This window comes from Poecilia reticulata, chromosome 17, assembly GCF_904066995.2.
Source record: "Poecilia reticulata chromosome 17, P_reticulata-male-v2, whole genome shotgun sequence".
NCBI classification, from domain to species: domain Eukaryota; kingdom Metazoa; phylum Chordata; class Actinopteri; order Cyprinodontiformes; family Poeciliidae; genus Poecilia; species Poecilia reticulata.
Genome location: NC_088846.1, coordinates 7,561,349 through 7,588,029, shown reverse-complemented (window position 1 = coordinate 7,588,029; position 26,681 = coordinate 7,561,349). Strand labels below are relative to the sequence as shown.

The following is a 26,681-nucleotide window of genomic DNA, read 5'->3' as shown; positions in this document are numbered from 1 at the left end:
CAAAGTTGGGAAAGTCATTGTTTTCCCCAATGATCAAAAACTACATGGTGGTTGAATAAATAACAAAGTTGGAGATTAGGGTACCAAGAGAAAACAGTAACAGTACTTTAGGATTCACCATTACCTAAGTCAATGGCTGTTTAAACAAATAAAGATAACAAAGAAAGTTACAACAGTTAGTTTTAATGACCAAAAATTGACATGATATAATCTCAAACGGCCATAAAACAATATCTAAAGCAGAAGGTTAGGAGAAAGGGTCTACTGAGCGTGCTGAAGAAATACGGGGAGGGATTTTTTTTTAAGAGTCAGATTTCCCTAGTCTGCGGATCCTGGGAGTCACTCGGCTCCAAACTGAGAGAGTCTTTGTGCAGAGAGAGAGAGAGAAAGAGAGAGAGAGGGAGAGAGTTACAGTGTGACTTCAGGTCTGCATGGTGAGGGAGGACAGAGGGAGCACAGAGTTTGCTGCACTTTCATCACACACATGTAGCTGGAATTGCCTGCCAAAGCAGCATTTTTGTGTTTTACTCTGCAAAATGTGTCAAGGGTAAGAAGACGTCCTTTGTTTTATTGTTAGGCGTGAAGTTCTTCAGTTTAACAACTTTCAGAAAGTTTTTGTACGGCCACTGTACTTCAGAACCCACTTGGGATTATTAGCGTATTTTGATTTGTGTACGTTAGTTTCAACTGGAGTCCACGAAAAGCTACTTCAAATCAAGACTACGGACTTTTCCTTTGTTTTTGGTGTTTTGAATGTACCTTAAGGTCTAACCTCGACCCTCATGGTGTGTGTCTGCTGTATCTCCGCAGGTGGCCTCCTGCCCTTCTTCTCACCCTGCTGTGCAGGATGGTTGCAGCCCAGCACCTCATGGAGGGTGAGTTTCCTGCCGCTTCATCTTTCTTTACATCATCTCTGTACATCAACAAGTTCCAAAGTGAAAATTAGGACGCCGACCCGACGCATGCTTCAGTGGGAGCGTGAAATGTTACTCCTTATGCTGATGATTTTTTATGTACGTCAGCAAATGTAGGAAATGCTCTCTCCATTTTGAAAGCATGTCAGCTTTAACATATGTGTGAGGAGAAGCATGATTCTCAGATTATTGAGCTGATTGATCCTTGGTTGATTGCTGTGGTTGACGTTTGGAGAAGATGTAGAAAATATAAGATTTTTTTTTATTCAAACTAGTCCTTATCATTCAATAATTTTGTTTGTGTTGACATGTGCCATGTTCATTTTAAACTGTAATTGAATTAATGAAAAAATACAAGTAAAAAGCTTTTATGACAAGAAATTGTACAGCAACGGATTCAAATTTAGCTTAAATTTCTTTTCCAAGAATCCTTGGAAAATGTTCATTAGCTTGTTAAGTCTATTCTCATTGCTAACTAACATATTTGACTATGACTAGTTACTAAAAAGTTATTTTTAATCTCCATAAAGTGTGTCTCTCAAAGGCTGTCTAAGTAAGAATCCCACTGAAATCAGCAGAAAATCCACTTCCAGGTGACAACACCAATATTTAAAGTGCAGTTAGTTTTTTTTTAACGTTAAATTGACAGATGTAAGGTACCAGGATAACAATAACAACCTTCTCACACTTCCATAATGATATCAGTCATATGACTCACCACTGTGTGATGGGTTATCATTCAGTGACCCTCCACCCCCTGCCATGTTGCTCCTCTTCTACAGATCCGCGGGAGAGTGATAGTTTGTTTGTTTGGCCATGGGCCTGCTTTCCTCTAATCCCCTTTGTCTTATTTGTGTGTGTGTGTGTGTGTCTGTGCGTGTGTGTGTGTGTCTGCCGCGGGGTAGCTGGAAGTGGCAGACAAGCCAAACACTGCACCAGGGTGGGAGGTGAAGTGTTTGGCTCGTATGCTAACGCCGTTCTCAGTTACCCCCTTTTTTACTGCGCTGCTGTTGAAGCTTTGAAGTGACACAAACAATTCATCGTAATATAGTGTTTGTAATTGAAAGATTTAATTCCTGACGTTAAAATTGAAAAATAAGCAAAAAAAGTAACTAGCATGGTTGCTGAGCGCAACAGTAAACAATTCTCATTGGCTTTCTTTTTGCTTTCATTCACAATTGCTGGCAGAGCTGGTAAAGTTTGATAACTTTATAATGCAAATTTTACTTCATAAGCCTGTAAGATCCCTTCAAATCACAATGAACACACCATCATGAAACACTACAGATTCCACCTGACATTCACGTCATACCAGGGGTCGGTCAGGTTCTGCACCTTGGATTTTCAGAACCAAAGAGATGGTGCATAACTGATCAATATGCAGAAGATGGGTATTGGAAATTTAACTTATGTTTGCCATAACTCTGTTTCTGAAGACTGTCCAAACACATTCAGTGTTTTAAATACATCTAATGGGTTTGCACATAATCCTCGTATTAATGAACTTTTTATGGCAAACGGTTTGGTTTTTCCCACCAACAACCAAGAAACATCTGTTGATTTACTCATGACTAATTTTGCCTTTTAATTGCTGAATGCAGAAAGTTCCCCAGGTCTTGGTAATAGCTCCGTACTGATTCAGATGAAAATCCAGCCTGGATTCTCGGTCATCCATGACATAGCAATCCAGACTCCTCATGTAGAAACAGGCCTGTCACAATAAACAATAAATCAATTAATCAGTCATTTTCGTCTGCATGATTTATCATTTTTCTCTTACCTCTTTCTACCAAAAACTGGATGATAAAATTCTTGGGTCTGGTGTTTTGGTCTCAACTAAGACCCTTTTTTTCAGGATAATTTTGTTCACAAAGACTTCACAATTCATTTCATTTATTGTTTTGTTTATTTATTTTGGATGTTTAGAATGTCATCCAGTTCCGGTGTTAGATGTTTGTTAGAATTTAAAGTTTATTAATCTTTGAGAAAATGTCTTTGCCATTACCATCGTATCGCTTGCTCTCGAAGCAACAATATCATCGTTTATCGCAATAACTTCTGGGACAATTTATCGTCCGGTAAAATTTGTTACTGTACGTAGAAAGTAACTTCCACTCTACTTAAGCACTTGAGATTTATTCACATGTGCAGTCAGGAAAATGTTTGTTGCCTGAGCTTGACAACATGCTTAAAGAAACTCATGACAATGTGCGCTGCCATAGGCGTAATTGATAGAGGCTACCTTGTGACTTGCAAATCATGAGTTCAATCCAGAAAAGCCATTTGAAACCACAGAGAAGGTTCATCATCATAATAATAATAATTATAACCAGCGTACCCTTAAGTAAATCATTGGAGCCTCAAACAGCTGATGCAGCATCATCAGAAGACGAGTTTAGATTTTAGCGTTTGAAATAGTTTCTCTGTGATTCTCTACATCCTTGTTCCAAATATCATGTTTTCATTATGAAAGACTTCAGTTTATCTATGGGGAGGCAAAAAAAAAAATTGATTGATGGAGATGACTGACATAAGAGTAATCTTAAGAGTATCATATGCTTCACAAAATTATTCATTGGAATAAATTTATTGTTCTTTACAGCATTGCTTATCCATGCAGAGGTGAAGGTGACAAAATGTTAATTTTATATGCATAGCTTCTGTCATTCTTGCGACAGTAGAGAGCAATGGGTTACCAGAAGTTTATACGTAGTCAAATGCTTGAAATTGTTTGCATACAGCGTACGAAAAAAAGTCCAGTGGTTTTAAAAATGTAAAATGACAGCAACTAAAAATGTCAATGTCAGTTTCCTTTACCACTTTGGCAACTTTTAAATGTTAAGCAGAGTTAAATCTAACTATAGAATAAACATTTCTCTTACATTCAAAAGTTAGTGAATGCTACTAGATGACGTCACCTCTTGAATTTTATTTTAATTTGGTATTATTAATCATTTATTTGAACTTTTCCTTGTTCATGGTTTGAATGATCCATCCATCCATTTTCTTTACACCCTTGTCCCTCAGTGGGGTCAGGAGGGGTGCTGGTGCCCATCTCCAGCTAACGTTCCGGGCGAGAGGCGGGGTCACCCTGGACAGGTCGCCAGTCTGTGCAGGGCAACACAGAGACAAACAGGACACACAACCATGCACACACACACTCACACCTAGGGGCAATTTGGAGAGACCAATTAACCTGACAGTCATGTTTTTGGACTGTGGGAGGAAACCGGAGTACCCGGAGAAAACCCACGCATGCACAGGGAGAACATGCAAACTCCATGCAGAAAGACCGGGGCCGGGAATCGAACCCAGAACCTTCTTGCTGGTTTGAATCATCACATACTTAAACATTTTAAGTTGATTTTTAAAAGGAAAAAAAAAAGAATAAACACAAAGTGTCTTGTTTGCACTGTTTCTTTAACTATCAAGGGTCCTGTATCTTGCTGAACATTTCGTTGTGAGTTAGTTTTGTCTTATTTCTAGTGCACTGAGATATTTGCACTTGAAACTGGACCAAAATTGTTTGGTAAAATGTTGTGTTTTTGCTGTGAACGCCTCAAAATGGAAGCACATCACATAGACTGAGCAGTTTTTAAGAAAACAATCAGAAAAGGTCCTTGTTGTGTGAACAGATCTACATTTTCTCAGATTTGTACGTAAACATCGTTTCTCCTGAAACTTGTACCAGGATTCGGGCCGAGAACAGGAATTTTTAATATTTGGGTTTTCAACGCGTCTGGCTTCACTCTTGATCTCCGTCTTAAGAGAATGGAGAGGAAACCCTTTTGTCTGGATGTAGGCACCTTCACTTTCTATTTACAGTTGGTTGAGTTGCTCTGAATGGATTTCGTGTTTAGCCGATACAACTGATTCTAAGGTGAGCCCAGCAGGCATCTGTTTTGGCCCCTGTACAGTACGGAAAAATCCAATTATTTTTACTGCAAAGTATTTCACTGCTGTTAGTGTTCATTTGGACCAATGCAGCAGTTACATTTTTCCCCCCCCTTTTTTTTTTTCCTTCTCTTCGCCGACCTTGTTTGGTCTCTGATGTCGCGGGAAGAAAAACCCCTCTGAGCTCCCTTCTGCGTTTTACGACTGAGTAACCTGGCAGGCGACTGTTTCATAGAGTTACATGAAAGAAACCTTCACCTAAAAGTCTTAAGCGTACCAAACACCCACAACGTGATGCCGTTCAGTCTGGAATGCGCCCATTCGTCCAAAGCCACTTTGGTCCGAACACGTTTCGACACAATGGGTCAACTGTAAGAGGTGTCATTGCTTTAGTATAACTCAATGTGATGTGAAAGCGGAAAATCATTCTCTCTCTCTCTGTCTGGAAGGAGGAACATAAGGTCTCTTTTTGTGTTGCTGCTCTCCTTCATACTTTCCATGATGAGATCCCCGTAGAGATCATGTAATTCTCCAGCTTCGCCAGCTATTCAGGGCAAACCGCCGTGTACCTGGGGTGAAAATGAAAAAGATGCCAATGAAAACCATCATCGTTTATCAGCTGACCTAATTACTTCACGAAGACGGCCGCTTTGAAATATCACTGAAGCACAGCAAACATGGAGATGCCAGTGGTTGTCTATTGTTGTTTGTTTGTGCCGTTTCCATGGTTTCCTTCTGAAGAGTTGTGTATGAATCGCGATCAGTGGGGACGCCTTCATTGCTCTCGACGCTTCAACAGAGACAGCCTTGCAGCAACTTTAAGGCTTTAAAATGTTCGTTAATTGTTTGAAGTAGTGCTTGTTCCGTTTACGTGATGGGATCTGAGGTTCACCTTTCTTGTGTAAACGACACATAAACAAGTTTCCTAGGTGTTTTTTCACCCCCATTTTCTTACATTTTGATAAAACAGGAATTTTTACACTGGTTTCAGTTGTTTGTCACACATAAATATTTCAGATAATCAAAGATCTAAGAAAATTCAGGAACAGGCGAGAAAGAAAGACAGTCTGAGAAGGCTTAGAGGGAACTCCAGCGGCTGTCATCCACAAATGGAGAACAACAACAAAAAAATAAAAAAACAGGAAGCAGAGAGGAATCTTCCTAGGATTGTATCAAAGTTACTCCAACAACGCATCAATAAATCAGGAGGTCACCAAAAACAATCCCTACAAAAACCATCTAAAGCACCGCAGGCCTCCCCTTATGTTCAGCTCATAATTAAACATTTCTGGGCCAACATGGCATCTACGAAACATCTAAAGGCAGTGAAAAACCATACAGAGACATCACTCACATTAAACTCTTGATGATGCACAAAATGTTTGGTTCTTCTTGCGTCTGGAGAAACGTAACCTTTGGAAGTTGTGAATCCCATTACATTAGGCGTAAAACTGACACCAGCATTAGAGAAAGAGGACGTCACACCGACAGCCAGACATGACGGCAGAAATGCACGTTGCTCTGATCGCTCTAACTCTCCATCGGTCGATCCTGAAGGAGAACGTTCTGGAATCAGTTTTTAAACTGCGAGTGCGTTTGGGTGACGCAGCTGCACGGCGACCCAAAGCTCACCGGCAAATCTGAGTTATGCCAGCTTTAATCAAATCGTGAGAGGAGACTCTTTACTGACTGAAGTTTTGAACAACCCACCTTTCACTTGTTTGCACAACGTGACGATGGCAGATGAAAACATCCTGCTCCGTTTTGTTCCAATCTGCCCAGATCTCATTCAGAGAACTGGACATTTTGAACGGTGCGAAGTGCATCATTTGATTGAGATTCAAAGATTGTAGCTGGAAGAGATGAGAATGCAGAGTGACTTTTATTTTAAAAAATTAAATAAAGCAAAGTGAATGACACAAATGTGTTTGACACCATTCCTTGTAAAGTCAGACCAGCAACTCCGCCAGGCGATCTCAGACTCAACATCCAGAGCAAAACAGCAAATCGTTACAGAAGGAAGGAAGTTTTCCTGAGTAAAAACTGACTCGAAACTTTTTCACTCGCGGTAAAAGGAATTTCATGTGAAAAACACTCCAGAGAACCTGTTTATGTTTGGGTGAGCTTTTTCTGCTTCCAGGCATCAGAGCGTGCAAAACGAGATGAGAGAGCGTCACGTTTTAATCCACCGAATGCTCAGGGAATTAAAATTAAACTCAAAATCTGATTCATATTCCTATTAGCAATTTTAAAAAGAAATATCTACGTTGTTTTGGGAAAAGTTCTGCTGTGACATTCAGTCAGTTTGACGCAAAGTGAAACACACACACACACACACACACACACACGCACACACACATACACACACACACATGGACTACGAGGTGAGAGAAAATAATAAATGGCTTTCGATATCTGTTCATAAAATGAAACCAGGACATTATGCTGCAGATATGAGATCCACCAAAAGGATAATCCTAAATTTGATGAGGCGTTACTTCAGGTTTATATTTTTCCATTAAATCTCGGCATAAATGCTGCTGTTTGTGTGAACACCTCAAAGTTTTAAAGAACAAACATCATCATGAAGAGTAAGGAATACAGCAGACAGGTCGGATGAAGTCCTGTGGAATAAATTTGGGAATCATCATAAAGCGTTGAACAGTTCATATTGCTTTTTTTATGAAGTTCCAGTGTTGCGTTTCCCATCAGGTGTGCTTCGCCCCCTTTCCAGTCATAAACACTAAACGCTGCATCCTGAGCTGACTGTCAACATTTAGCTGCAGTGTTATAAACTGAGCTTTAGTAAAACTCATCACGGAGCCACAGGAACGTAGCGTGTTTAGCTAACAGGAGTACTTGGTCTTCCTCTGTATATAAACAGATCCGATGCAGATTTACTGAGTGTTCGGTCACCTGTGCATGGCTTCAGTACGCGAACAGGAAGGCCAGCAGCGTGAGCAGCATTCTACTTCCAGCTCCCAACAATGCGGCATTTTGTGGTTTTATTTCCCGTGGGTGGTCAATAGTTGGTCTTCTGCCAGCGGGACTGTGGAACAAGCATGAGCTAATATTTCCCTGCCACATTTCTGCAAAGGTTGCCTTTCATTCCCCTCGCCGTTCCGAGTTTACGACACAAAATGACAACACGGAGCGCCGACGAGGAGAAACAGGAATGGCAAAATCAATCAATCAATCAATCAATCAATCAATCAATCAAATTTTATTTGTATAGCACATTTCAGCAGCAAGGCATTTCAAAGCGCTTTACATAATTAAAATAAAAACAGAAATAATCAGTGAGAAAGAGAGAGATTAAAAAATAAATAAATAAATAAAAATAAAAAAACATTACATCATTAAAACGTCGAAAAGAAAGAAGAAGAAATTAAAATCATTAAAGACAGAAAACAAAACAAAACAAAAAACGTTTGTGTTCATTGTTATTTGCTGGTGGGATTCCCACGCGGTTTCACGACCGCGGTTAGGATGTATGTTCTATGTTCTTCCTGAAGGAAGCTTTTAACGACTTCGTTACGATTCATGTCGGAGGAGGAGGAGAAGGAGGCTGAGCGCATGGAGCTGTGAGAACAACACTTACAGCTGATCAAACACCACAAGGCACACAAACACACGCTGAGAGCTGCAGGGCAGGAATTCAGTGCTTAACGTGTGAAGGGAAAAATCAGACAAAATGAATTGATTTACCATAGAGTTTAAAGCCACTTTGAATGACTGAACGTGTGCATGTTGTTAGATTATTGCACATCAAAAAGATTTATGGAATCAACAGGAACTCTTGTTCATTTGCAGATAAGAAGCAGTAAAACTGTGTTTGGCGTAATCGTCGTTTACATTGAAGGTGATTGTTTGCATTTTACTTGTCCTGTTGTATCTGTACATACTTTTCAAATCTTAGCATTAAAGACTAATGAGTCTGTTAGAGTCATATTAAAATATAGTATTCAAAAACATAGTTTTGTGCTTTATGGTAGATATACGAACAGCGGGCAGGATTTGTACCTGGTACCAGTAAAAACCACTGACAGAAGGAAGGGAGGCAGGGAACAAGGAGCATGTGACAAGGAAAGGAGGGGAAAAAGGATAGAATAAAGAAAAAAAGGAAGAAAGGAAGAGGAAGAAGGACACATCAAAGAAATGATAAAGACAATGAAGGAAAGAAAAAGACTAAGAGGAGGAAGGAAGAAAAACTCACAAAGAAAGAAGGAAGCGAGGAGGAAATACAGGAAGGAAGAAAATAAAGGAGCGAATGAATGAAGAAACGAAACAAAGGTAGAAAGGACAGGGGGGAGGAAAAAGAAACACAAGGACAGATAAAAGCAAAGGCTCAACAAATACTAGAAGAGAAACAAAGACCAGGAGGAGTGAAGAAAGAAACACAAAAAAAGAGAACAATGAAGAAAGGACAGAAGTACACAAGGAAGAAATGGAAGCAAGAATCCATTAATAGAGGAAGGAAAGAAAGTATAAATGTTTCCCAAATCCTTAAGGTGGAAATGAATAGATGAACCAAAAGGAGAGACTGAATGAGGAAGTGTGGAAGGAAGTAGAGGAGAAACAAAAAGATTGACACAAGAGAGAAAGGAAGAGCACAACATTTACCGGCTGAAGCAGAGAATAAAATCTAAAACTGCTGATCACGTTCTAGATTTTAACGTTCTTAATCCATGTTATCGACACCTGAAAAAATGTCCCGATCTTTTCCACCTGCTCAGGAGCAGAGCGTGAAAACTTTGAATGAAATAAAGCAACAAGAATTCAACTGTGAGAGGATGAGGGCAGTTTGGATGGTGAGGCCAGAGGCAGCCGATGAAGCAACAAGCAGCGACACTCGATCGAATGGAAAATGTCTGTCAGCAGATGTCCACTCCTGACCTCCCACTGACTCCAAACAATGCATTCATCCATTTGCATTGAGCTGTGGGCTTTACAGTGAGTCACTGAGCGCAACTGTGTCTGTGTGGCGGCTGTGTGCGCCAAAGTCAGAAGTTCACGCGCCGCATTAGCTCAGTCGCTTGTTATATCGTCTTGACAACGACAATCTTTGCAGGCCAAAGTCGTATCGTCACTTTCAGACGTGGGGGGAGTAGCCAAGAATCGTACTCGAGTAAAAACGCAGGACTAAACCGACCAGGTTTAGTCCAAGTAGTTCTTATTTCTGATAACTGATTAAGATTTGCTCGTGTACAAAGTACTCACGATTTAATCGAGGCTTTATAAGTTTGGCTGCAGGGAACTGCTCCCACTCGTTTAAAATGTTAAAGGATGTTACGTCAGTGTTGGAGAGTTTAACTGGGTTATGGTGTCAAACATGACTCCTACTAGTTAGGATAAACTTCTGTCAGCAGCTGCTGGGTGGGTGGGCAGGTCAGGTCAGGGGTTTGAGTTAATCCCACCCTGGGGGTCAAACTCTTCCCCTGATAACCTTTTGTGACATTTTCTCTTCTTATTCTCACCATTTCCTCCGTGACTTTTTAAAAAAAAATGTTTTACCCTCTCTCTAATCCTTCCTGTTCTTTTGCCTCTGCTACTCTTTCCATCCTCTCTCTCTTTCCAAAGCTGTCAAACAAACTAAAAAGCTCCCAACAAAACGACCGACCCAGGAATACAAATGTATTTTTGCTAAACTGCTCTGAGAATTTCTGTCAAATTTTCAAAACAAGCAACGCAGTCCTCGCCGGACTTTTATGGAAATATTTAAACCTCACTCTGTTTTTTTTCCCCACTCTAAATCTGTATCCCTTCATAGTTTTTTATCTTTTATCAGCCCTTTATCAAATTCCAGAGGTTTGACATTTCCCAGCTGAAAATGTTAAATATACAGCTCTTTCTGAAATTACTTCATATTTTTTTTGTGTTGATCAATATTTGGTCTGATTTGGATAAACTTTTAGGCACCAAACTTTGCAGGAATGTCGCTTTTTAACCATAGACATTATTTGAGAAACATGAACAGATAATATCCCTGAAAACTTCAGTTATTTGTTTTAATAAGTTTAGACAAAACGGCTGCTTTGTTAACAAATTTACCGAGTCATTATGAAAATTGATTTTGCGATTGTTTTAAAATGTATTTCCCAAACTTAGTACTTTCTGAATCTTTAAGAACTTGTTAAAATTAATGTGTATTTACATTAATTACACATTATTTAATGTGTAATTAAATAATTACACATTAATGACATAACAAATAGCCATTAAAAGTTTAGCTTTATCCTTATTGGTGCTTCTAAATTATAGATCTACTTTATAAAACATAATTTGTTTTATTTACTTTTTTAAATCATAGTTTATTTACAGTTTATTTGGGACCCCCCCCTTTTATTTTTTCTTTAGCTCTAATTGTCTCCATCCAAATGTTTCCAGCAAACAAAACAAATTTGAACACATCTTCAGTGCAAGTTAATGAAGAACATAAACACTTGTGTCTCCGGTACAGAAACTTGCGGCGCTCCCTGTGTAATCTTCACTAAATCCGATTCCTCGTTCGTTATGTGCACACAGAGGAAATAAGCCTTAAAATGATCCACACCTCTATTAGATTTGAAATGATTATCTTTTTTCCAAGAAGTTCATTGAAGGTTTCTTGGAAGTTGGTGGGAAAGGTCTGCATGCGTCCAAATGTGTGCACGCATGTGTGTGTGTGTGTGTGTGTGTGTGTGTGTGTGTGTGTGTGCGTGCGTGTGTGTGTGCGTGTGAGTGTCTGTGCACGTCTATTATCATCTGCCACATTCCACAGATACTCTGTCTGCCACCTGCTGTCCAAGACACAAAGGAGATTTGATCAAACAGTCAGACGCCGACCTTCTCCTACAGTCACCACTGAACCCAAACTGACGGCTCCAGTCCCGCCTCTCAGGGACAGAGCCATAAGTTACAAGTCAGGCAAGTTAAACTCTAACATTTTGTTAGATATGTACAAAAAATTAATTTCGGCACATCTGACAAATGCAGGACTTTCCTTCAAGTTGAGATCTGGCTCGGTAGCCCTTATTCTGACTCTTGTTTTGTTCAGCAGAAGTATTTGAACTCTTTCGCCTTTTCTCATGTTTTCATCCAAAAGCATCAATAAACGCTATTTAGATTTTGTTTTTTTGCTATCTGGAGCAGTCTGTCTTGGCCAGTTGTTTGAAATATTGTTCACAAATTTTCCTGACTCGGAAGCAGCTCAGGAGGAACGGAAAGGCAGAAGGATGGATGGAGGATGGTGGAGAAATCTCAGAGAAAACAGAGTGCCAACACAGGCTTCATTGACCGGTGGCAACATGGTGTAAATGTGAGAGAACAGGTCGTCTCTGTTAACCTCTGCAGGCCGCCCTGCGGCCAGAGGACTGGTCGACACGGTCTGTCCATCCCACCTGGGTGGATGCGAGACGTGCATCAACACAGAGATCGAGACACAGCAAACAGATGTCTTAATCACGTGTTTTATCCTCCGCTTCTTTAAGTGGCTGAACAATTTTAGGACAAATCGTTTATTTAAAATAAAATCCTTGGAGTCATATTTGGGTCTTCAAAAATACATTCTCACGGTAGACAATACATTTTCACTTGAGTTGTTTTTTAAATTATGTTTCGTGCCATAAGTGATAATTTCTATTACACTGGATGTTCATTATTTCTATTGTTATTAGCACTGGAGTTTGCTGACCATATACTCATAAGAAGCGTTTTTTCCACACTTTCAAGCCTCTAACTCTCTGTGCTGGTGGGTTTTACTGATTCTGTTCAGTCATCAGTAACAGTGACAAGTTTTATATCAACCCTATAAATATTTAACAATTTCGATAACAAAATTAAACTCTATAGCTACAGCAGAAGCTCTCAGACGAGTTTTGATTTCTGGCTGTTTTGCTGATTTTGTCCACAAGGTGGCAGCAGAGATTAGAACACGTGAACAACACCTCCAGTGTGTTGCGTTGGAGTGAGTAGCTTCAGTTTTTCTTTTTCCTGTTTACTAGAGGCCAGCTTAAGGTGAAAGAGAGTGTTGTGTTATTTGCTTCAAAGTCATTGTTTTACACACCTTTTCTAACTATTTGTTTGATTTTAACCCAGTATTTCTAACTGTATTTGAGTCATATTTGTGAGCTATGCCTTCACCTTTTCCATATTTCCTCTGGAACTGTGATGAGGACTTTGCTGCGGTCACTTCGAAACACTGACTTTGTTTTCCTTAATTATGCATCATGATTGGGGTCATTGTCCATTTAGAAGAATTATTTGACTCCCACACCTTAGCTTCCTGGCTGACATCTCAAGATATTTAACAGTTCCACAAAATGTTCTTTAATCATTATATCTTTTTTTTTTTAAGTGGATGTTCCTTCTGTTACAAAACTTCTACATATACGAGTGGCATGTTCTCAGGCTTGCAAATGTACACTTTTTTCCCCCCATTAAATATTAAACATTTAAATTTGAGGTTTATCTGAATTTTATATTTCTATATTCTGCACTAATCACTAGTGTTTGATAAGTCTGTGTATCTGAAGACTCAATGGTCAGAAAAAATTGTTTTGAAAGATGTTTGTTTTCTCCCCTGACTTGATATTTTTGAAAATATGTCATTTATTCTCACTTTATTGTTATCATTGCTTATTTTATTGTCTACCTGTAAGATATATACTTAGTTTTTTCCCCCTTTTCTCCTCTGACATGTTATTTTCCAGAACTCACCCCCCCCCCCCCCCCATCCTTTGTTGGATTGTCTGTGACACTAAACCAATTAGAGTTTATTGTGAGGTGGTTGCTAGGTAAAGCAGTCAGTAAATGAAAGGTGAAGGGTGAAGGGGGTTACTCCTTCAGGAATCCAGAAGTCCTTTTAATAGGGTCAAAGTCTTAAAAAAAAAGAAAAAAAAGGGACATATAATGAGGGAGATTCCTTCCAGTAAATACTTGGTTTGTGTTTTTAGATTGTGCTTTTATGCTTAGCTAAATTCAATGAATGACTGCATTTTACAGTCAGTTTATTTTAATAATTACCTAATCCTGCTGTTCTTCTACGCTTGGTTGGACTTTTAGGTTTTTTTCATTGAACTATGTTCAAGTGATTACAAACACGGTGCTCCCCATCTGAGCTGAGATCCAACTGATGGACATAGTTTGAAAGAACAACACACAATCAGCATCAGCATTTAAATTGACTTTCCCTTTAAACCTACTCCATGTTGTCACTGGGTTTTTTCCCACAGTGGTCTGACAATGACACACAGTCAGACCTTAGCCCAAACAGACGCTGTGTCAAACGTTCAGCGGCGCCGCGGACCCTCATCTTGGACCTCACCAAACATTTATGGAAGCACAATGCAGCAGAACAAGCATCTCTTTGTCATAATCAGGGAACGGGGGCCCCTGTTGTTGCTGCGTAATCTTTAAGCTCCACCAGAGAGAGAGGTTGTCGTTTATAGACAATTCCTCTCAAGCTTTTGTTTCTGAGGGAAAAGAAATGCATGTATTCTAGTGTCGTTGTTTGCCAAATTCTTTGAATATTCCAGGCAATGTGTTTCTCATAGCTGCACTAGTGTTGTAAGGTTTAGTCTATTTTAACATAGGATCCATCTATAAAGTTTCATTAACTGACCCTGGTCTGATAAATTTGACTTTTATCAAAGCCCAGACAGAAATGCAGTAGATGCCTTCTAAGTTTTTCTAAAAGAATGCAGATACATGACATGCAACAAAAATGCCAGATTGCTGGTCGATACTCTCAACCCCAAGCTGCAGATTTGCTAAATCCTTTTGAGAATGCAATATTGTTTCTAATTCAATTGTTCACACGTCTCGGTTCACGTATTTCGTGAAGATTTGACAAAGGACACGGTTATTGTCTGTCTTTCTTTTTCTAATACCTGATTCTTATTCTCACACATTTAAATTCTGGTTTTAATTTTTAAAGATCAGTTCACAGATCATTATTATTATTTTTTAATCTGAGATAAAAGAGCCAAGCAAGTCAGTCGTGGCGTTGCCCCCCTCTAGAGGAGTCGACGGGAAAATTACACTGGGAGAAAGACGTGCAGAGGTGTGGAGGGGAGGAGACCTCAGATCGTTGGAGCGAGAGGCTGCAGCAGAAAAATAAGTCATTACAAAGACGGGAAGAAGAGAGGATAAAGGGAAAAGAGAAGAGAAACTAGAAAAACGAGTTGGAACCCAGACAATTACATTTTGGAATTAAAAATTTTTTATTTTTTTTGTGGACATCATCTCCTGGATTTTTGCTTCCGTCAGAATCCTGCGTTCACCTGTCACCTGTTGCAGATGAGAAAGTAGCACCTGCTTGGCTTCTGTGTGTGTTACCAGTCGGACCACCTTCAACCTCTCTGCCACAGAGAAGAGGATGGGAGCTGTTCACCTCTGTCTCGCGCTGGTTTTCCTGTCCTCTCCGGCGTGTGCACAGTGGTGGAACTTTATCTGGGCGAAGCCAAAATCCACCACTCTTCTTCCTGCCCTTACCTCTCCGACCAGCTCCCCCCAGGAGACTTCCCCCACCCAGGGGACTCCGTCGGAGTGGGGAGAGGGGAAAAAGGAGGACGTGGTGACAGCGAACCATGTGGAGGACACCGGGACAGGGTGGACTACGCCGTCCACTGCTCCACACACCTCAGGGGATTTAGTTTCCCACGACAATAAGAAAACGTTGACATCGTCTTCTAGGGCGAACTCAGGTGGAATGACCAAAGGCAGGTCTGAGAATAAATCACTGAAACAGTGGAAGAGTGGTGAGTGATTGTCAATGGCTTTTGAGCCCAGGGTCCCTTTTCTGAACAGTTCAGTCTCATAAACAAAAAGTAAAGTCAGTAAGACATTGATCCAATGGTCTATTGGGGGGTCCTGCAGTTTTGGACCTCCATGCCTAAAAAAAACACACGCTGGTGGTGGTTGTGAGAAATACGAGACAGGCCTTTGTGTTCTTTTTGGTCAACCGTGATTTTGGTCTTGGCACTCGCCAGTAGTGGCCACCATTGTCCAGTAATTAAATCATAAACGCTGACCATGAGGAAAGTGGGACATGCAGCGCTTTAAATTATGCTCTAGGCTCTTCTGTGACCAGCCTTACCGAGTTCACTTTTGAAGCAGGTTCCCTGTTGCACCATGTTGTCTCCATCTGTGGATTATGACTCTCACTGTGGTTCACTGGAGCCCCAAAGTCTAAAAAATGGCTCTGATTTAGTGTAAAAACACTAAATCTTCAGTAAGATATAGGAGCCTATTTTAAGTAAATATTTCCTTCACATTGATTTTTAAAGCACTAGTTCCACAGACAGGTTGTTATACTTATAACCAGACTATTTTTTTTCCCTATAAGTGAAACAATCTGCCAGTGGAACTAGAACTTTTTCATCAGTATTAAGCAATTATTGATTTAAAACAAGCTCCTCTGCCTTGCTGAAAATGTACTTGTAAGCTAGTTTTGTCTTATTTCAAGTGTACAAAAATATTTACACTTGAAACTAGAGCAAATATACTTTGTAAGGTTTTGTGTTTTTACAGTGCAACCCTTTATTAATGACGTAGTTTCTCATCTGCTCCTGAATTTCTTTACGTCTAAGCTTGATGAGTTGCATTTTGAGATCTTCTAGCCTACGTCTGATGAGGCATTTCAATAATGCTACAAGATTTGACTGAATTGTTGCAGTAATGTGTATTGGGAAAACTGGACAACTTTTGATTTGGAAAATCAAGATTTTTATAATAACTTGTTTATCGATCTGAAATCAGTAAGGGGGCAAATCGTTTTTCACAGCAGTTGATCAGGTGGGCTGATACAACCATCGAGTTCCACCATTATGACTTTAGCGTAACACAGGTACAACTTTAAAAACCATTGGTGGTACAAATATGGATTGATAGCAGTGTCACAACCCACATATACAAGCATTTTCAATTAAACTCACCTGGAAATGGGGCTCTCATCTGACTGACTTTTAAGATTTCCTTGAGTTTCCTTATTGGGTTTGCCTACAACTTCCAAGAAGACATTTAAATAATTGTACATGTATGACCAGTTTAACATTCTTGATTTTGTCTGTCCGCCTCATGTTAGCTCACGTTGAGTAAGACATCCACCAAGCAGTCTTTAATCTGTAGGCTGTGTGCTGATGTTTTATAGAATGAAGGTTTTCCCAGTGTGTTTCGTGATCTGAGAGCATCTGAGGTATGTGACACACGTCTACCACGAAACGGTCCGAGCTAAGTCTGCGGACTCAAAAAAAGAAATCTTGAGAGAGCGGGTCAGGCAGCTGGAAGCTTTTATGTGGCAGCCAGGGTCGAAGAGGGATTAAAAGGTTATAGATGGCGACACTGAGGGAGTCGGTGATATTGGTTTTTACAAGACTCGACAAGCTGATGGAAGCTTTCATGTGGTCAACATGACAAGGATTCGCTACAGGAGGAGGGACTGTGACAGGGGGAGAACACGACCCCAAATTTGTAGTTAGACAAGTGACAGATCCGGTTGCTTGGTGTTTGGAAAGCGTTGAATGAAACTGAATCAATGGTGAACGGGAGGCAGCGTTGGGGATGGCTGAGGTTAGATATTTTACTGGCAGCAAAAAAAGAATAATCAGAAATAGCTCAGAAGTTTGAACACACGATGGAGCTATGAGTATGGCTGATGCTGAAGTAAAAAAAAAAAAGGTCTAAAAGTTGGTGGTAGAAACTGTTTGTTTTGATAGATAGTCCTTTAAAAAAAATCTGGAATAGTGGCGAGATTTATTTCTTTCCAAGTCTGGATAAGTGTAGAAATGAAGAAAACTCTGGATAAAATCAAGGATAGATTTACCAGACTCCAAGAAAATCTTAAAGCTACAAGAAAGGAATTTAAAAAAAAATAAAATAAAAACCCTTTTACATTGATATTTACAGTTGAAACTAAATGCGTAGATGCAGAACATAATAAGGCACAGTTTGGGAGTTTTACAGAGTTGGAAATGTTTCATTTTCTTTACAGTAAGATTTTTAATCTTGTGTTTCGTTCATTGAGGTTTACAGATCTGGCTTTCTGCACAGCTCTCCCAATGATCCACTGCAGCATTTCAACCAGGTTAAAGTCTAGATTTCACTCTGGATCGCCGAGGTAACCGAGTAAATGTGACAATAGTTACTACTGAACGCTGTCAGAATCTGATGACGTGCTTTTTTTAAACACAGACTTCAGGAACTTGAGTTGTTTTGTAGACGTGATCTTCAGACTTGTGTTTTCATATTTTAGGTTGTAAAGCATGAAAACATATTACTTACCACATTAATTTGTCGCTTTTATTTATTTATTTATTTAGTTTTCTTGTTAGCCACTGTAAATAATTCATATGTAATATTGCTGACAGTTTATTACAGCAAAGTAAATAAAAAAAAGTACAGTAGTTGGATTTTAGGACGCATAAAGGTTTAGTTTCAGGAAACCTGACTTGTGACGATGTTGTGATTGACATTTCGCACAAACCTGCAGGTTTGGGAAGTCGCCCAAGCAAACGACTGATACTCTCTTACAGATTTCTGCAGCCAAGTCAAGTGTTGGATTAGTTTTTAACATTAATGTCAAATAATAACCTCACAGCGCAGGAGCAAAACTGAACTATTCACTAACCAGGCCGGTCAAAACCTCAGATCTCTCGGAGTTCATCTGCTCCTTTTGTCCATTGCAGAAGCCTGAGGCCTGCACATCTGGACTGGAGGTGTGAGGTCTTAGCAGAGTTTCAGTTTATGCACGTGGACTTTGTTTGCACCTTTTTCCACCTCTGTTGGCAACAATAAACTTTTAAACATGTAGTTGTGTGAGTGACGCGCAGCAGTACACCCACCCACCCACAACCACAAACCTCTAATCACACTCGTTTCCACTCGTTAGGACTGATGAATTAGAGACAAGCGAATGCTGGCCTGTCTGGCCTGGTCTGGTGTGTGTTCTAGAGTGTGAGTTTTCCATGTGTCTATGTGTGTGTGTGCGTTTGTGCACGATAGAAATATAGGATGAAGGGGCAAGCCTGTTCAGAACACTGATCTTGTTGCTACAAGATACAGGCTCCTTGGGAAGGGGAATCACAGGGGCGCGAGGCCGTCCCTTCGCGCGCGCACACACACACACACACCGAGAATACTCTAATTGCTACACACGGTGCGCGCTTTTCTGTTTGGAGGGATTATGTCGGTGTGAGGCAGGGCAGCGATGCGTGGTTGTCAGGTTCAGGTCAGCCCAAATCAAAGTCGTGTCGGAGCGATTCGCGCGTACTTCTGCTCTTTTAGTCCCACGTTCTGGGATGAATTAGCAAAGCAGCAGACAGTTCTGCACAGCTGTTAGAAACGTCATCAACACAACATGAGTTATGAATGTCTGCATCTGAAGTAAAAGCGCCAACACCTCCTTTCCCTAACTGAGCAGTTGGCGACGGGTTTTCTCCCAGAGCTGCTCTGTGTCGTTGACCTTTTCACCTTTGCGTTGTCTCCGTCAGAGAAAGCCTCAGGAAGTCATCTGGACCTGATGGCTCTGGTTGGCATCCCTCTGCCTCCCGCCGTCTCCTTCACTCCTGGCTTCCAGGGGTTTCCAGCGTACAGCTTCGGAAGTGACGCCAACGTCGGCCGACTCACAAGGACGTTTGTGCCCGGGCCTTTCTACAGGGACTTTGCCATTATTGTCACGGTACTGATCCAAAGCCGAGACACTTTCAGACTTCGTTCTGTTACTGGATGGAGTCACCAGGGTACTGATTGTAAACAATGTCCCACCTCTATCAAGTGCTTTTGAGCTTAAAAACATCATGTATGTAAAACGGAAGTGTCACTCAGCGTCCCTGATGTCCCCATTCTTTCCGTCCCCTTCAGGTGCGTCCGGCCACCCAGAGAGGAGGCGTCCTGTTTGCCATCACAGACGCCCATCAGAAGGTAGTGGAGCTGGGTTTGGCCCTTACGCCGGTCCAAGGAGGCCTGCAGCGACTCGTTCTGTACTACACCGACACGGAGCAGGCGTCGCACAGCCACAAGGCTGCTGCCTTCAGCGTCCCAGACATGACCGACCAGTGGACACGGTTCACGGTAGACTGATGAAGAAGATAATCGTCTTCATTTTTTCTTTTTTTAATATCTGTCAGTTGTTTTTTGTTGCTCGTGTAGTATGTTTTTCTTTTATTTTATTTTATTTTTTCATTTTCTTAAATATAATTACTCTTCTTTTACGATAATAAAATCTAGCATTAACTTACTTGAATGAAGTTGCCCCCTCCCACCTTCTTCAAATCAAACAAAAATGGTGTCAAACGTTTGTGCTAGTTTAAGCAGAAAATTTTTTTGTTTGTTCTGCTTTGGGTTTGAAGATATTTATGAAAGTTTAGAGGTCAACAGGTCGTGCAGTGACCTTTTGGCAGTGACAGACTGACACACTGACACAGTGCAAACATCTCATGGTCATTCTGATGTCACTATTTATGACATCAGAATGAGCTTTCAAATTTCATCCAAATCTTCAAAGCCAAAGCAGCACAAACAAAACATTTTTGTTTGTGCTGCTTTGGCACAAACCAGCAGAAACGTGGTCGAGTTGATTGACACCAATTTTGTCTGACAAAAATGATAAAAATAAAAATAAAAATTGTAAATCAGACAAATTGACAACATTTAGTGTCAAAGTGCAGAAAGTATATTCTGCTGCTTTCATTAGATCACCCAACAAATTACAGGAGGTTATGCCCTCTTTGTTCAACAAGTTCTGCTTTAGACCCTGAACTCGTCAGAACACAGTCTCCCCACTTGGAGGGAAAAACACTGGAAGGTAAATATTGACCCATTGTTGGAGTGAAACATCCCATGTTAAAATGTATCATTTTGTACCAAAACAAACAAAACCAAAAAGGTGGAACTTGGCAAAGAAGCAAAAAGACTGGCCCTTTAAAACCTTCATGTTGTGAAGACACAAGCAACACATCCGTTTATGACTGAGATTTCACTTTTTGTTCAATGCTGTACAGCATTCTGAGGGAAACCAAGAGCTTACAGGAGGCACTGTGATGTCACAGTGTCACAATCTGTCGCCACGGTGTAACTCTTTGACATCAGAGTGTAACACTGACGTCACAGAGACACTGTGACATCACAGAGACACTGTGACATCACAGAGGCACTGTGACATCACAGAGGTACTGTGACATCACAGAGGTATTGTGCCATCACAGAGGTACTGTTACATCACAGAGGTATTGTGACATCACAGAGGTACTGTGACATCACAGAGACACTGTGACATCATAGAGGTACTGTGACATCACAGATGTATTGTGACATCACAGATTTACTGTGACATCACAGAGGTATTGTGACATCACAGATGTACTGTGAAATCACAGATGTACTGTGGCATCACAGAGGTACTGTGACATCACAGGGGTCCTATGACATCACAGAGATACTGTGACTTCACAGTGTTGCACTCTGATGTCACAGTGTGGCATCTTTCAAATTCCCTCCATATCGTTCTGAACTACATGATATGGATAGAATCCATATCACAGTCTGACCGTGACGTCAGAGTGTGACACTGTGACATCACAGTGCCTCCTGCCAGGTCTTGGTTTCCCTCAGAATGTTGTACAGCATGGAACAAAAAGTGAAATCTCACTCATGAACGGATGTGATCAAAACTTTTTTTTATATTTAACCTAAAATACTAAACGCATCACTTTTGATGAGAGCATTCCCGAGACTTTGACATGGTCCACAAACTCTTTGTATCAAATCCTCTGCCTGCCGTCTGGCCTGAGGTGTAGCAACACACATGTATTAAATAGTCCAAGATGGCAACACAAAGCATTTTTAAGCGATGGGAAATCCTATTTTTATACTAACTAGTAATTTTTTTTTCTTCCATATAACGATCAGTGACCAGCACTGCAGTTCTTCTATGAAAAAGTTTTGAATAAACTTTGGTTTTCTTCTGGTTTTACTACACTGACCTGGAGCAGGCGTCCCACAGCCACTTTTTTAAAGATAATAAAATCCAGCATTAATTTTGCCAACTCATTACTTTTAAGCTCAAATGTATCTTAATATTAGCTTTAAATTGAGATGACACTTAATTTTTGGATGTGGGACACAACAAAGATAAAGAAGTAGCCAGCAATCGTAAGCTGTTGAATTTTATGATGCATAGAAAACAACAATGAGTTTTTGAGTGGATTAGAAAGAAAACCCCGCAAAATATATTTGTGTTAAGTAGCTTTTTCTGTGCTGCAGTTGGTGGTGGAACATAATGAGGTGCGTCTTTACATGGATTGCGGTGAGGCTGAGAGGACGACTTTCCATCGCAGGCCAGAGAAACTCACCTTTTCACAAAACTCCGGCATTTTTGTCGCAAATGCAGGAAGCACAGGCCTCGATAAGTTTGTGGTGAGTAAAACACATTATTCATACATCTGTTGTGTTTTTTAATCTCTGGTGAATAGCTGAAAATAAGTGTTTTTTTTTCTAAATTAAGATAGACAAAAAGAAAGAACATGTCACTATTTGTGTGGAGACTGGCCTCTCATTACCGTGCTGCAGAGATGAAATGCATGACTTCATCTCTCTCCTCTGGAAACGTTCCAGCATTCTGTCCAATTAATCCGTCTCTGTTCTGGTTTTAATTCATCCACCGTCCAGGATGCAGAGACAGAAAGCGATCACTTTAGATTCAAAATGCCTTTTATTAATGTAGATATCAGATGAAAGTCGTCTCAAAAGGCTCATCTGAATGTTTAGCGATGTAGAATTGTCAGCTTGTTTCCAGCTTTCAGAGGAATAACCATTGATTTTTATCAGTTTAATGGTTTTCTAGTAATGGTTATCTAAATATTCATCCATCCCAGGTCTTTCATAGATATAGATGTATATAAGAACTATCCTGTATATTTCTAGCTGTCACCACTGGAACTAGCACTTTCCGTTAAGTAACCAAGAACATCACAATTTCTTTGAAAAAAAAAAAAATATATATATATATATATATATACAAACATGCGACAGACTGGTGACCTGTCCAGGGTGACCCCGCCTGTCGCCCGGAATGTTAGCTGGAGATTGCCACCAGCAACCCTCCTGACCCCACTGAGGGACAAGGGTGTAAAGAAAATGGATGGATGGATAACGTATAAACTACTAAGTTTTTCCAAAAACCGATATCGGCATTCCCCAGATTCCCATGTGTCCAGCGGGGCTGTCTCTGCTGCTGGTTCTGTCCTGCATGTTTCATAAGATCAGAGACGGGGAGAGGGCAAGATGAGAGGAAATAACAGGAGGAGGATGGAAGAGGGGGGAGATGCAGGAGAGGACAGCAAAGAAGCACGGGGGAGTAAACCAATAACAGACGAGGAAGTCCGAAATGTCGGCGTGTCTTTAGTTGTGGTCCAGTCAAGGCCTTGGATTATGCCAGTCAGGGCAACCCCTATGTAGTTTTCCACAAAGGAAGAAAACATATTGGATTTCATAACAAGTTTGTTTAGATTGCTATACAATGCGTGTGGATTCATTATTTAGAATAGGTTTTTTTTTTAAAGCCGTAGCAATGATATTATACCAACTTGGCTACTGCTTGAACGTGATCCATTCCTGTTGCCGTGGTGAGCCACGGTAGCCATCATCGCTTCATTTAGTGTTTGTTCAAAGTGGCCTGACTTCCTCAATGGGTTATGTGAAGCATGAGTGGCAGAATGTGAGCCGCTTAGCAGCAGTTTGTCAACCTGGCTCTATCTGGGTCACAGAGCGGGTTTGCTCTCGGTGCTGCGGACAGGTTCAGTGTGGCACGGCGCCCTTTTTCAATCGGTGCGTTTATGGATTGGGGCACTGTAAATGTAACGATTAATGATAAAAGGAACCAATGGCTTTTCTGCTTTTTTAAATTTTTTAAATTTTAAATTTTTTTCCTAAAATGCACCAGCACTTATGCAATCTGCTGACCAAAACAAGAGAAAAGCAGTCGGTCATATGATATTTATGTTTTTTATGAAGCTTTAAGAAAAGGAATTTCTTACATTCTTGGAAATTTAAGAATTTAAGACACTGACAGGCTTCATGGACATGTAAATGTATGTAACTTCTTGAATTGTTTCATCTACACAGTACATGGCATTAAACCACATTGTGCTCAGTTATTCGTCTTTAGATCTCTAGCAGTGGGAACAGACTAATGGAAATGTCAAAATGCAGTTTCTAAACAGAAGAAAATCAAAATATCAAACATCAAATCTGAAAACATATGAAACTACTATACCTTTTGCTATATATTCTTTTGCTTTCACTATATTTACGAGGTGGATTTTAAAAGTTAAAACAATGGAAAACCAATTTTACATCAACTGTCTATAAATCTCACTGGTTGCGCATAAATCAGGTGTTAGCTGTGCAAAGTCACGTCTTTACAACAGGAAATGTTTTGTAACTTCTTTGCAATGTAATCACACTTTGAACACCAATTAAAAAAAGGCAAAAACAAATTAGCAAACCGTACTAAAAGTACATTTTGCAAAAGTAAATGCTATTGTAAAATACAAAATCTTGGCATTTTGGAGCACAGCAAAGCTATAGCTTACAGCACACAGACAGGGCTGTTTACCCTCTGACCTGGAAGTGCTTTGGGGTCCTCCAGAATAAAGCGCCTCCAAAAAGAGAAATATAATATAAGATAAGATATTCCTTTTTTATTCCCGCAGTGGGGAAATTTACATTGTATCTATATCTATATCTATATCTATATCTATATCTATATCTATATCTAAGTCTCCCTCCTGGTTCTGTTACCAGAGAACCCCAATGTTTAACCGTTAATAAAAAAAAAAAAAAATTCTGAAACAGAAGTCACTTATAAGACCCCAACAAATAATAACCAATTTTCCCTGTCAAATTCATGTTAGTGAAGGTAAATCATAATTCAAATGAGAAATTGAATCTAAATAATTTTCTCTCTTTAGATAGGGACCATCGTAAGGAAGCGATGGCATTGCTTTTTTTCTCTCTTTTCTTTTATGTAAGTAAGTAGCTGGTGTGGCAACAGCAGCTTTGCCTTATTTTCCATGTATTTCCATGTTCAGGGGTCTGTTCAGCAGCTCATCATAAGGGAGGATCCCAGAGCAGCAGAGGAGCAGTGTGAGGACGACGATCCGTATGTGAGTCACTCCAACACAGCAGATACATGGGTTAGAACCAGCAGGCTGGAGCGCCCTCTTGTGGAACAACACTTTATCGGGAAGTTGTTGATATACATTTTTTTTTTCTGTTCAAGAACTATTTATGTTATGGATTTTTGAAAAGTAAAAAAAATTATTAGTGTGATCAGTAAGTGGGGGAGAAAAATACAGGGCAAAATTACGAGCAAAGAAGATTTCTTTATGTCTTGCACACAAAGAAATCTGAGTTCTTTTACGCTTTTACTTTGACAACGGAGACTGTTTTGATATTAAATTCTCATACTTTATTAGCTATTCTCAGTCAGAGTATTATCACAACTACACAACCGTTTGACAAAGTCTGTTATTTGACAAAACAGCTGCTGCAAATGAGTGAAAATGATCTTACGCAAAGGATGAAAATTGTATCAGTGATTACAGTTAACTGGAGATAAATTGTATAACAATTGTCTAACTTTTGGCAACCTTTTATGCAAAAATCTGAAAAAAAGTGGCATATCTGAAGACTTTTTGCATAACGATAGTTTAAACGCTTCTTGACGTGACATCTGTGAATAACCCCAAATTCAGTTGTTGTTGTATTTGTTGTATTCTCTTGTTGCCTTTACTTCGTTTTATTTATATTGTTGACTTCTGGTTTTGGATTTGATGCGTTTATTTTGATAAGACAACTTCCCCTGTATATGTTATAAAGCGGCAGCTTAAGTTTCAACAGTGTTGTTAAAATGTGTCCTGTTATTAGTAGCTCCCTTGACAGAGGCACGAGCTCTTACGGCGAAACTAAGGGTTTATTTCCAGTAAACCTCTCTGTTCCTCAGTTAAAGCCTCAGACCTTCATTCTCAGCTACAACATCTATGACAATCCTACCTTTTTCAACAAACATTAAATCTCTAATGAACTCAGGCCTCCGGGTACGCGAGCGGAGACGATCCTCTGGATGACAGAGAGACAGAGGTGGACTCCAGAAAAAGGGAAGATGGCGTCAAACGGCCAGTAGGTGGCTCTCTTTTCTCCAGGCACTGTTTGTTCTTTACTACTCCCACAGGCAGGAAGTCAGTTTGACCCAAAACAAACCCAGAATCAACTACAAAGGGTGAATCTTCAAAGGAAACTTTCTTTCTAAAGCAGAATAGTAGCTTCTACATATTAAGGAGGTTTTAAACATTTGGAGTAGTTAATCTCCCAACAGATTCCTGATTTCTGAAGGTTTTTTTTGTTGTTGTTGTTGTTGTTGTTTGTAAACAGATATAGGAAAGAATTTATGAACATTCATATAAGAAACCTGATAATATTTGACACTGTCTTGACTGAAATCATGTGTAATGTAGTTGGATTGCCATTTCTCTCATTACTATTGTTATTATTTATTTATTTATTGCTTCTTACAGGAGGAACCTATTTGGTCTTACCAACAACAATCCACTTTTAACAATCTTCTCTGTTAAAGGTCATCTCTCTGAAGGCTGAGAACAGCTTCCCTGTTAAAGCTCCGCCCACTGTTTTACCAGAGGTGGAGCTTGATGAGTATTCTGGTCACATGACTCCGACAGCAGCCAATGAGGATCTGCTAATAACAGGTGAGAAAGAGACTTCTTAATGTTGTCAGTGGAAATTATTTATTTATTTATTTTCTAACATTGGGAGCTTACTTTCTTCATACAATGTTTCGTTAAAGAATTTATGGCAAATATTTTCCACATTATATCACAT

General features: G+C 39.9%; 1 protein-coding gene across 5 annotated transcripts in view; it reads left to right on the top strand.

The window, feature by feature from the left end:
• Positions 1–283: 283 nt before the first annotated feature.
• The window catches only part of col15a1b (collagen, type XV, alpha 1b), a 46,933-nt gene continuing 20,535 nt past the window's right edge, over positions 284–26,681 (top strand). For 2 of the 5 annotated variants that reach the window (XM_081597919.1, XM_008433059.3), the window contains exons 1-7: positions 14,836–15,547; positions 19,277–19,464; positions 19,647–19,856; positions 22,047–22,199; positions 24,875–24,949; positions 25,875–25,964; positions 26,419–26,548. In XM_081597919.1, coding sequence (XP_081454045.1) covers positions 15,166–15,547; positions 19,277–19,464; positions 19,647–19,856; positions 22,047–22,199; positions 24,875–24,949; positions 25,875–25,964; positions 26,419–26,548 — 1,228 coding nt within the window. In that variant the 5' untranslated portion in view covers positions 14,836–15,165. Of the gene's footprint in view, positions 548–810; positions 876–14,832; positions 15,548–19,276; positions 19,465–19,646; positions 19,857–22,046; positions 22,200–24,874; positions 24,950–25,874; positions 25,965–26,418; positions 26,549–26,681 lie in introns of those variants that run through there. The other 3 variants (XM_008433060.3, XM_008433056.3, XM_008433057.3) reach the window with 3 other exon arrangements.